General features: G+C 26.6%; 1 protein-coding gene across 1 annotated transcript; it reads left to right on the top strand.

The window, feature by feature from the left end:
• The first annotated feature begins 945 nt into the window (after positions 1 to 945).
• On the top strand, positions 946 to 10,807 carry LOC107450746 (coiled-coil domain-containing protein 12). Its single transcript, XM_016066628.4, has 5 exons — positions 946 to 1,171; positions 3,738 to 3,814; positions 4,809 to 4,870; positions 8,286 to 8,397; positions 10,663 to 10,807. Exons 1-5 carry the CDS (start codon positions 1,041 to 1,043, stop codon positions 10,755 to 10,757), a joined length of 477 nt encoding a protein of 158 aa, XP_015922114.1. The 5' UTR covers positions 946 to 1,040; the 3' UTR covers positions 10,758 to 10,807.
• The last annotated feature ends 1,940 nt before the right edge of the window (positions 10,808 to 12,747 follow it).

The following is a 12,747-nucleotide window of genomic DNA, read 5'->3' as shown; positions in this document are numbered from 1 at the left end:
GAGGGGGGGATGAGCAGGGTTGGGGGTGTGGCGTAACTACCACTACAAATATTAAATACCAAATCACTAGTATATAAGAAATGTTAACTCAATACTATTTTGAGGTACCTTTTGATAAATGAAGGTTGACATAGTCTAAGATTAATTCCCCACAGGGGAAATATTTCAGAAATTGGTTGTCCCTTTTTCCGCTGCTCTTGAATATTTTCTACGAGTTTAAAGGGATTAGACTGTGTAGCCTGTTTGGAAGGATTTTTTTTTTATAGTAGTGTCCATTTCTTAACATATATTACCAAAAATTTTCTTCTCCTTTTTCAAGTTAAATGGGTTTATCCATTTAATTATTTTATTTGATTTATGAGTACTTATAATATTTACTTCGCGCGAAAATATAATTATGGGATTCTGTGCCAAATTTTTTTCCCTTTGATTAAAGGAAAAAAATAATAAATAATAATAAATAAGGTAAAATGAATAATAAGAATTTATAATAAATAATAATAGAATTAAATAATAAGAATTTTTTTCTTCTCTCTCAATATGACAATCATATGCTTTAAAATGCAAACTGCGAAGTTTAAAACTAGTTGAGAAAAGTTCTTGAAGTTTAATTTAATTAATTCATTATTGTAACAATAATTTTATTGACAGGAGTTGATAATTTCATTGCCAATAATTTTATCGCCACCAGCAACCCATTTCGATCGCCAATGGAATTCACTTGGCGATCATCCATTTCAGTAGATCACCAAAAAGTCTGGCATTCAAGCCAGTGCGAGTAAAAATTATTGATTTATAATAACTATTATATCGTTTTATATATTGAAAAAATATTAAATCTTCCTCTGTTACGCACTTTTTAAATTTTTTTCCCTTCATATTTTAAGAATAAAGTACATTAAAAAATATCATATTCTTTTTGAAGTGAAGTGAACTATTCTCGTCTAATTATTTTTTAAATTTTATTTATTTTTTTAATTTTGTAAACAATAAACAAATGTGTGAATTGTCCTTGACAGAAACAAGATTGATAGAACATAATGGATATCGAAGAAACTAGTAAACTTGAAGCAGAAGCCCTTAAGAGGCGTGAACGTTTGAGGAATTTAAAAAATCGTGTTACTAACGAAAATGGTTCTGAAAATAATGCTAGCACTGAAGAGCTTCCGAAGTTAGTAAGCCGTTTTCGGTGAATTTTAATCAAGTTCATTAATTTCTGTAGTCTGTTTTCCAAGTGGAAAAAAAAGTATATATTGCTGAAATCATTGATGCCAACTTCAAGGGGCACGGGATTTAAAAGATTCAAATTTTCTAAAGTTGGACAATTTTTTTTTTGTGCATAATTTTAGCTACAAAATATCTTCACAAATTTTGATTGATTATCTGTATCAGACATGACAGATGTCATGTCTGATACCATTTCATGGAATTGACCATAATTTTAAAATTACAATAGTTCTGAATCTGGTAATAGAAAATATAAAGGAGTGATGATTGGTAAAATTGGTGTGATATCCTGTATCACGTCTTGAAACGAAAAACTGGTGCAGAGTATAGTAAAATTCATTCGCCGATCTAGGTAATGAATTTTACTACCCTGCTAGGTAATTGGTGGGTACCTGGAAATCTGACTAGGTATAATAATCAAAGGCTAGGAAATCTGACTAGGTATAATAATCTGACAATGTATGATAATCCAAATCAATATAATTTTTTTAAAAATTAAAACGCCTCTTAAAAGTAAGTTTCAAATATATTTCGTCAAAATTAAATGACAACAAAAGGATTGAAACTAGTCATAAGTTGCCGAAACTGTTGGCAGAATAAAATACCATCAGCATTTCAGGTTGCAATTGTTAAGATTTAAAGTTAGAAATCTTAAAATAGTTTGCTTTTTCAGTTAAATAAATAATGAAACAATCTGTAACATTACAGTGTATGAAATATTATAAAAACAAGTTTTGTTTAACTACTTAATCAATCAAACATCTGTTCAAATTGTTCTGTGTTGAGAGATCTATCAGTTATCCAGCAATTTATATAAACATTTATTTTTTAAGGTTTAGCAGCTATTTGTTTTTCTTACTGCATGACTTCTGTTGTATATTCTTTTCTAGTATGTTCGCTCACAAACATTTTAATGCTAAGATTTAATGAATATTTTTAAGAATTACTTCTCAATACTTCTAGAGTTACATAAATTGTGCTTGTAATTCCATGTTTTAAAAAAAATCAAATTTAAAGAAAATTTATATTTTTCTAGGTTTCAAACTTAGGTANTAACTTTTTGAAATCTCACCCTGTTTTTGAGAAAGGGTGAGAAATTCCCACCCATTTTTTTTCTGAGATGAAAACACTGTTTAACTACTTAATCAATCAAACATCTGTTCAAATTGTTCTGTGTTGAGAGATCTATCAGGTATCCAGCAATTTATATAAACATTTATTTTTTAAGGTTTAGCAGCTATTTTGTTTCTTCCATTGTATATTCTTCCTTGTATATTCTTTGTACTCCCGTTGTATATTCTTCCTTGTATATTCTTTGTACTTCCGTTGTATATTCTTCCTTAGTATGTTCGCTCACAAACATTTCAATGCTAAGATTTAATGAATATTTTTAAGAATTACTTCTCAATTCTTCTAGAGTTACATAAATTGTGCTTGTAATTCCATGTTTTAAAAAAAATCTAATTTAAAGAAAATTTATATTTTTCTAGGTTTCAAACTTAGGTAATGGTATCTTTGTTTACAATTTCTCTGTACTTTTAGTAGATAGTTCTGAGTGAAGATTCAAGTTGCGCATATTAAGAATCAGTTTTAATATGCTTTATTCGTGTTGATGTTATAGTCAATGCAAGATATATTTTGATCTTTCTTTTTTTTTTGTGGCAGTTGTTTCTACTAATTTCGAAATAGTTGAAAAACAAATACAGGTACTTGAAAAACAGATATTTTAATGTGATTTTGTTACAGCACGTGAAATTAGAGAGAAAGTGGTGGAATGCCATGTTTTTTAGCTTTGTTTCTTATTTTTTGGTACTTTTTAAAAGTAATTAAGTGTTTTTTTTTTTTGTTTTTTTTTTTTTTTTNTTTTTTTTTTGAAGTTTTTCGATTTAACATTCATAAAACCTTTTTTCAATTCACCAAAAATTAATCTCCTAAAGTTGAAAATATATTCTCAATTAAGTGGTAAATCTTATTTTGAGCTATAAATTTATTCAAAATTTTTGTTTTATTTTAAATCATTGTAAAATCCATTAAATGTCTTACATTTTCATAATTTAATTTTTCATAATCTTTATTTGCATTTGCTTAATGTTATATATATTTTTTTACTTTGATGCTATGAACAATACAATTTATTTATTATAAAATAATCTTTTGTATCATTTGATTAAAAAAAAACATTACATTTTTCTCATCTTTGATTAATCTATTTTTTTTTTTAAAGAAAAAGTTGTGTTTTTTTTATTTTATTATTATTAAAAAATTCTTAGATTGCCATTTTTTCCAGTTTCGTGTGAATTTTAATATTTAAAATCATTTAATCATAATAAGTTTACTAATTAAAAGTATTTACTGTCTAATACACTGAAGTTTATGCAAAAATTATGTTCATCGGCATCAACATGTTTAATTGCATGTATTTGTTTTGCACTCTATTTGATAGACCCTATATTTACATTTATTGTATTGTAGTATATGAAGGCATGATAAAAAGGTATTATGTTTTGCAGGCCTTTATTTCGAAATTACACTCCTAATGATGAACAATTGAGGTTAAGCCAACTGCCAAAGGCCAAACCAGAATCAGGTATTATATTCTTTCTTTTTCTTTCTTTTCCATTTCTTGATCTATTCCATTTTCTGATAAGTAAAGTCTATAAATAATTCTAGATTCCATTTATATTTTGCATATTTAATATTTTCGTTTGAAATTCCGTTTGAAATTTTTATCATTAACCAGTGATAAGAAAAAGGCGGGGATGGGTTGCAGCCTTTTGCACTGTCCTGCGACAGGTCCTCGGTTTGAAACTTGGACTGGGCAAGGCTTGACTCAGTCTTTTACCCCTTCAGTGGGTCGATAAAATGAGTACCGATCATGCTTGGGAACTAAACACAGGGGGTTTTGCGTTGGGACCTTACTGGAACATCTGCTCTTGCACCCCAAAGCCCAAAGGTGAAGAAAACTGAGATGGGCACAGTAGGCCTTACCCTTCTATGGGTTTAGTTCAGTTTTGTTTGGTGATCAAAAAAATCATAAATTTTTTTTGTAGTTAACTATAACTATTTTTTTTTGTGTAGTGATTATAAATTATTTTTGAAATATAGTTCCTACCTAACTACTTTTAAGAGTGGGATTTTGTAGGAGGATTCAATTTACACTTGTGTTCAAAATTAAAGTAAAAGGTTTTTAAGATTGAAAAGAAAAATTCATAAATATGATTTAGAATAATTAATGGCTTGTTTAAACATATGAAATTATTAAGAAATATCTAATTCTTGTTTTTATGAGCTAATTTATTTTTCTAAATAATTGTTTCTTTCTATATTTAATTTTTTCACTATATTTTGCCTCTCTGACAGAGAATATTTAATACAAGAAATGCTGGAAAATTGTCAAATATTTGTGAATTTGTTAAATGTCTTGCACTTTTTAATTCCTAAAAGAAGTCTTTGTACAGTGCACAGAATAAAAAATGAACTACCCTTAATAACTTTTGATCTAATGGTCAGATCTTTATGTTCTAGGACTCTTTCAGTCCAATATTATTATTTAAATTTTCAGTTATTCATTTCCTTTATAGTTGAGGAAGAAATTCAGAACCATCTTGAAGCTGCCAAACCTGAACCTTTAATTGAAGAAGTTGTAAGTTTACCTTATTACATAGTTGCCAACTCTGCTGGATTTTACCATTGGTTTAAAAAAAATTCCCCTGGCTATTGTGCATTTTTGAAAATTTCTTAAAATTGAGCAAGTTTCCTAAAAAATCACTCGGTTGAAATAGAATTTGTATACAATTTATTGGTTGTTTGAATATTTAAATAAGTATTACTAATACATTATCATCAATCAAAGCCTCATTTCTAGTTATCATTTTAAAGTTTTTTTTAAAATTTTTAATTCTAAAATTTTAGTTTATTTTTATGCAGAATTCCCTTTTTAAGTTAATTAAAAAGTCTTTTTTAATCAATAATAAATTGCTGTCTCCCAAGTCAGATTTATTTTGAAAGGGCAACATTATCACAGAACGTTACCGAGTTCTTGCAGAAAGATTTTTCCTTTAGGAAGTAAAAAATTTTGATTTTCTTTTATGCAGAAATTTTGTTTGATTTTTTTATGCAGTTATTACTATTGATTTCCTCATAGCTTTTAAAATCTGATATTTTTAATACGATATTATTTATTACAACAACTGAATCTCGAAAGGAAAACACCTATTTAGTAATCTGTTTTTGAAGAATTTGTTTTGCGCGATTTTGTCGTCGATCTTTTTTTTCCCCAGAGTTACTGTTACGGATTTCACATTTTTTTAAATGATTTTTTTTATGTGATGATAATTGTAAGAGTTTAATAAAATTATTATTTGGTGCGTATAAAGCAAAGTTATTTATGAATTATAATTAATAGATTGAAATATTTGGTATATGTACTAGTAATTGGATATAGTCATGATTAAAAAATAGTTAAATGATAGGAATGTCATAATAAATATAATTAAGGCCGAAATATATAAAAGGTAATTATTTTAAATTAAAGGGGAATGTGATCGTTAAGGAAAGTGGTAGTACAATGCTAATGTGGGATAACAATAACCCAATAGGTTCAAAGGGTCGCAAAGTGTGAGGTTTGAACAAATTGGATAAATTGGTATCACCAAATTTAGAATAAGGGTGAAAACTAAGAAAATTAAAGATTAATGATAAATAAGGTAAAGTCATGCTATATCGAAACAATATATATGATTTAATACAGTAAGCTGATGTTTCCAATAAGAAAAACTAATAAATTCACATATATGCATGCCCATAACAATAAAAAAGGTACTCACCACATACAGAAGTAAAAAAGGCGATAAATAATAGCTATAAAGGTAAAGCTAAAAATCACACAAAACTTTCTGTTCAACTAAACATTTATTTTTGTAAAACTACTTATTTTGATTATTGTGTAACAAACAAGCAATATGATTCCAACACATTTTGTGTCACAAAAAAAATATCTTTTAAAAGGAAATGGGTGACAAGAGAATTTAAAGAAAAAGAAAGGCGTGAAAAGAGGGGTTGGTTGACTTTCCCCACAGGAAGTGCGCTGACCATGAGAAAGGTCACCAAGAAAGTTAAAAAGATTGCTAAAATTAAAAAAAAGAGGAATAATGTTTAAAGAAAAATTAAAGGCTTAGGTAAAATTAGAAATTAAAATTGTCACATTACATTAAGTGTAAATGTGACAATAATTTGCAAAACGCAAGAAAGGAAATAATTAGTGTGTTCCCCCCCCCTACAAAATGTGAGAATATTGCCCATAATATTAGAATAAAAAAATATTACATATTCAAAAAAGAATTATTTTATTTGATCCAAAAAGAGTTTTTTTTTTTTTTTGAAGTTACACTTCTGTCACTTTAAATTAGTGATATGTATATTTGTTATTTTTAAAAGTATTTTGCAGAAAGATATTAGTATTAGAGAAATACGTCACAGAAATCCTAAAAAAATATTACTAATATAGTAACATTCAAAATTATAAGTTGACATAGTAAAAAACATATAAAATTCAAGATCATTTTATGCCAATCTTGAATGAAAAATATTGCAAACCGTTTATTGTTGTAAGTCTAATAAAGTTTTTGCATTTTGATGACAATAAAAATCCCTAAAATTACTTATATATAAAATATTTTACATATTATTCTAGAGTTATCATGAAATTTATATTTCATAAAATCTAGTGGATTTTTTCTAGTAAATGTTGGCAGCTGTACTATTATTTATTTATTATAAATTTTTTACATGAAAAATTGACAAATTTTCTTATTTATTTTGTATCGGAAAGTGAAGTATCTAATTTATAATGTTAAAATAATTATGATGTCATTAAATCATTAAATGTAAATCTGATTTCTGGTCATATAGTGTACATTTGTGAAACTTCTTTTTGATTATAGTAAAATATATAAGCTGTAATTTAAAAAAGAATGATGTAAAATATGAATTCTTTTTATAAAATTAGTTTATTTGTTTTTTATTTTCTTTTTGCGCTAAATTTAAGAAACTTCTTTTTAGTTTGTCATTTTGAATAAACTGTCTTTTTTTATTTTATTTTTTAGAGAACAAAATTTTCTAGCTTAAATATTGGTATTAAAATATTTTTTTTAGCTGTTGCTTTCAAAAAAAAAAATTATTTTATAAGACATTGTTTAACAACTTCTATTAATCAATGGCGAATGTTGATGACATGAAATTTTGATTAGATTATTTTTGCCTAGTTGTTTTTGCCAGTTAGCTTCTACCTTTGCATCATTTTTACAAGTGTTACATGTTTTGGCCAACTTTAACTGCTGTTTTTTCTTTTTTTTTAAATTCATGAATTGAAAGCTGAGTGGATAAAGGCAAGTGTAATGTCTTTTTTTTTTAATTGAAATTTATTGAATAACTTTCTTATTTTAGTCTTATTATTTATTTTGCTAAGTCTTTTTATTTTGAAGATTTTAGTGGATGAAGGAACCAAGTAAGTTTCTAAGTACTTTTGAAGTTGAAGAATAATATAAGTGCATTTAGAAATAAACAGTCAATGAAAACCCTTGTTTTGGTAGAAAATAAAAATGCTAATAATATGAATGCCATGAAGCAAATGGCTTAAAGAAGTGATAAGAATTTATAGATTTTGTGAATTAGAAACTTTTGAAAACAAGAAATAAAAGCAAAACAGTCTACCATTAGTGTATAAAATTTAAATCTCATTAACACTCTTAATTCACTAATATTATTAATTTACAATCTCATTAACTCTCTTAATTCACTAATTTGTTATTTAAATCAATCAGCTCTTCAAATATAGAGAATTTTATTCTTCCTATTCTTTAAAGCTTGAAAGCAATTCAATTTTTATCTTTCATTTAGATCTATTCTATTTATTTATAATATTTCCTTTCTTTTTAATTGTTAAAAAATATTTTGTTTAACTATCTCTTTTATAAGAAAATTTTCAATATAATTATATGCCTTAGAAATCTTAATGATGATGTATTTTTAAAAGTTGAAGGCATTTGAATTTTTTGCAGGATTTAGCTAGCTTGGCACCCCGTAAGCCTGACTGGGATCTAAAAAGAGATGTTGCAAAGAAACTTGAAAAATTGGAGAAAAGAACACAGAAAGCCATTGCTGAATTAATCAGTGAGTATTAACAAAACTGCTTTAAAATGTCCTTAAAAAGGACTCAAATTGAAAGAATATTTTACTCAATTGAATTGTAAGAGTATTTTAAAAACCCTCAAAAGAATAATTTTAAATCTAAAAACTTGAAATATACTTAATTATTGTACCATATACCATTCTTAATGCAATTAAACTTAAACAATAATTCAAGTGAAATTTAAAAAAAAAAAAAAAATTCTGAATGATAACTTTTTTTTAAATTTCAGTTAAACTTTATAAAGGAAAGATCTGCATATTTAATTTCCCAAACCTTCAATTTTTATTTAAAAATTACGTATCAGATTTTATGGTTAATATTTAGAAGTGTTTCTTCTTATCTTTACTGTATTTATATGTTTTAAGTTTGTAAAATCTTGTAAATTAAAAAAAGAAAAAAAAAATATGATAATTCCTTATAGTTACACTTATAATTCCAACATATATGATTTTTTAGTTATAAAACTATTATCAAAGAAGATTCCTACTAATTATCTTAAATTGTCTTTAAAATTTTATTTTATCATAAATAAAGTAAAAAAAATTTTGGAGCCAAATCACGCCTAGAGTGTTGGTAAGGGCAAGCGTGTTCGGATCATGCCCGATGATATCAACCATGGCTACAATTCTTTCTTTTAAGTTTAAAGCATAGCACCTATCATTTTAAGCTAAATAATTATGGGTACATTCTAAGAATCATGTCTCGTTCTGAATCTCTTCAATTTTTGAGTTGAATCTATTGGTACAACTGTTAATTTTTCAAACAAATAAGTTTGTAGTATAATGCCATAATTATTTAACTAGTAATGGTGTTTTCCAGTACCTAAAAACATAGCTATAAATATTAAACAAATAATCCAATGGTAAAATATTACTTGATTGAAAACTTAATTTGCTTCAAAAATTTACAAATATGAAATCTGAGTACAATACAATATTTCATATTTGTATATTTTTGAAACAAATGATATTTTCAATCGGGTAATATAACACTTAAGTTAAAACCTTCACAAAAAATTTTTTTTTTAAAAGTTGCTATTATTTGATTCAACAATTATCTAAACGTCACAACTTCTTTTGCTGTATTTAGTTTAACAGGTCCAACTGAATTATAAATATTAGATTTTCAATTTCTTGATGCTTATTTTATATAAATTTTCATTTAAATAAAAAAAAAAAATTTAAAAATCAATCTGTGTTTGCACACTATTATGTTTGTTACTATTTTCCAATGCAAATTAAAATGTTTAATTTAACATGTCATTTTCCGAGTTAAAAGTAATGATGTTCTTTTTTTTTTTTTTAAATTCTATCACTACACAGTGGGCTAGCGTCCAAGGTTTCGTGGCCAAAATTAGTAGTTCGATAAAATTCGTTTCAAAATTTTGGGGGTTTTATTTAGGGTTTTTATGTGCAGGTAAATTGAATTCATAGTTGAAATTTTGAAATACACAAAAAATATCAAAAAAAGAGGGGGGGAAATGGCGGCTGAAATATGGCGAGCAAAAAAATAAAAAATATATATACTACGTTTAAATTGTTAAATATAGCAATGAAAATATATTAATTTTCGTAATTTTATATTAAAAATGAAAAGCAAATTATATTTCCGAAGTAATATTACAAAATAACGCGAAAACATGAAGGAAAAAACATAATTTTTGTTTTTTGTTATATTTAGTCCACCTTTGCAATATGCGTAAAATGGGGCAGGTTTTTTCAAAAGAAGAAACATCGAAGAAGACAACAAAAAAAAGTTTAGCTAATTACCTCATGGAATTTTTTGGAAATAAGTTTCGAAAGTGATTCAAACATTGTAAAATGTCAAATGATAAGATATAAACTATAAGTTTGTCAAGAGTATTAACTAATCCAACACATTGAAACATTGTACTATAATTTCAGACTAATTACTCTGATAAAAATGTAACAGGAATGTGAAATTCCTATATATATTTCTGAAATATAAATTTAAAAATTGCTTTAAAAAAATTTTTGTTAGCATATTTTTCACTACATTGTACTCTTGTTGGTCCAAAAGGTAAATTGTAATGTTTGGAATAATTATGAATACTTAATTTGGGCGATATTAAAACTGCCTTCAAAAAGTTGAGTTGAAAATTTAATTTTGACTTTTGGCCAAAGATCATTGTCTTCTGGCCCACAGTGCACTATAATATCTAAAAATTTAATGCTTTAAAAAATTTTTTGAATGCATTTGTTATGTTTTCTTTTCTCATTTTTAAGGAGAACGGCTGAAGTTAGGTGAAGAAGATTTGGTTGAAGCTGTAAATAGTTACTCAGAAATAGAAAGTAAAGCTCAGGATTCTGATGATGACTAAATTATTGTGAATGTAAATATTATTTGTAAATAAATTGTTTTTTTTTTATAGTTTTGAATTTTTCCATTTTGATTACAGGTGTCCAACATTTTCTGATATTAGTTTTATGTTTGTCCAGGTAAAGATAAGTTTGTACTCTATAGATAAATAACAAATATTTTTTCAATATTTGCCTATTTAATTTATAAATTGGACAACCTTGCATTCGTGTGCTAATTTTTAATTTGTTGATCTTTACATTAATTTCAATTTGAATAGAATTTGTAGAAATCAATTGTTAAAAATCAATTTTTTTCAAAAAAGATTTCCATGAAAAATGAAAATTTAAACTATACTTTATGTCATCAACTGCAATTAGTTAGCCTTTAGTGTTGCTTGTAAACTGTTATCCATTAAGGTTGTTTTTAAAATATCAATTAAGAAAAATAAAATTACCCTAAACAAGTATGAAATTATGTTCAGATTTTATATAGCGAAGAAAAGAATAATCTAGAATAACATTTAAACACTGGTACGGAATTGTACGGAAATTGCGATTTTCTTCTGTTTGAATGAGAAAAATCGAATGATAAATATCTGAAAAATCTGTTAAAGGATACATCTTTTTCATTATATTGTAAATATTTTTTATGTTATTTAAAATTCTGATAAAATTACAATAGGGATAAATTCGCTGCACGAGGACTTCACAGTATTTATTTAATAATTTATAAACATATTAAGTATTAGTGCGATCATTACTTTCAACCATATGCTAAAAATCATTTTTATAAGAATTTGTACTAAGTAAACCATCGTTTATAGTCAAATTATTGCTAGGTTCTCAGATGATTCACTGTAGCGAGTTTTGGAATATATTTTTAAAAATTTACCTTTAAGATCAGAATTTGATTAAAATATGATTCTTCACAAGATTCCTTCGATTTCCAGGATAACCTACTCAACATGAAGGTGCATAATATAACCTTGCATGCGCACAGATGTCAAAAATGATATTACTAAACATGCTTCTTGGACGTAGGTGGCACCCCTCTGCCTTGATAGCCTGGTTAGTAGGACGCTGGACTCGCGTTTGTCAGAACGGGAGTTCGAATCCAGCCTGCCAAAGACACCCCATGTAGTAGATAATGACTGGTGCCTGCTTAATCTGTCGGGTCACAAAGTTCTCCATGTTCCCATAAGAACTCAATACATCTGAGGGTACTGAAATTGAGATGGATCGTTCTCTGGTTCAGGTCAAAATTACAATAGGTGGGTGTACTTGTATAAATGGATCCGCCCTATAATCGGGTGTGGCAAAAGTCAAACTTTTGGCCATAGATGGCACCCCCTCTGCTTAATGGCCAACAACAACCAAATATGCCCGGAGATGTTTTAAAATTCTAATTGGACTTGAAAAAATTGAGGTTTTTCATACCTTGATATACAGATTGTTAATTTTTGAACAAAATTCTATTTCTCTACAATAAAGCGTGTACATTTTTACACCCACTGGAAGGCAAACCTTAGATTTCTCTCTCTCNAAAAAAAAAAAAAAAAAAAAAAAAAAAAAAATACAGAATTTCTAGAGTGTAGAACATTGCACAACCCTTTTTCAAATTTTATTTTGTTACTGCTTTCTAACTTGCTTATTCTGATTTAACAAGAGCTCATATGTAATGAGGCCATATTTAAATTACTAATTATGATTTAATAATAAAAAAAACATGTATGAAAACCTGTTGTGACGAGTATAATTATGATCTAACAAGGATTTTAATAAAATTTTCTATTTTATTTTGGTTAGAAAATATGTTTTCAAGTGTTGGTGGGAATTTTAACCCTCCCTGTACTGAATGTGGCAATCAAGCTAACACACCAAGGTTGCAATGCCCAATAATGAAGAAATTTCAATGCTTCTGAATTGAATATAAGGGATTATAATTGCACATCTGTTAGTATGCACAAAAAAAATTGAACGATTCCGAATAACTTTTCATCTAATCTTCAC

This window comes from Parasteatoda tepidariorum, chromosome 3 (genome assembly GCF_043381705.1).
Source record: "Parasteatoda tepidariorum isolate YZ-2023 chromosome 3, CAS_Ptep_4.0, whole genome shotgun sequence".
Taxonomy (NCBI): Eukaryota; Metazoa; Arthropoda; class Arachnida; order Araneae; family Theridiidae; genus Parasteatoda; species Parasteatoda tepidariorum.
Note: the sequence above shows the minus strand (reverse complement) of the source record. Positions and strands in the feature narration are given on the sequence as shown.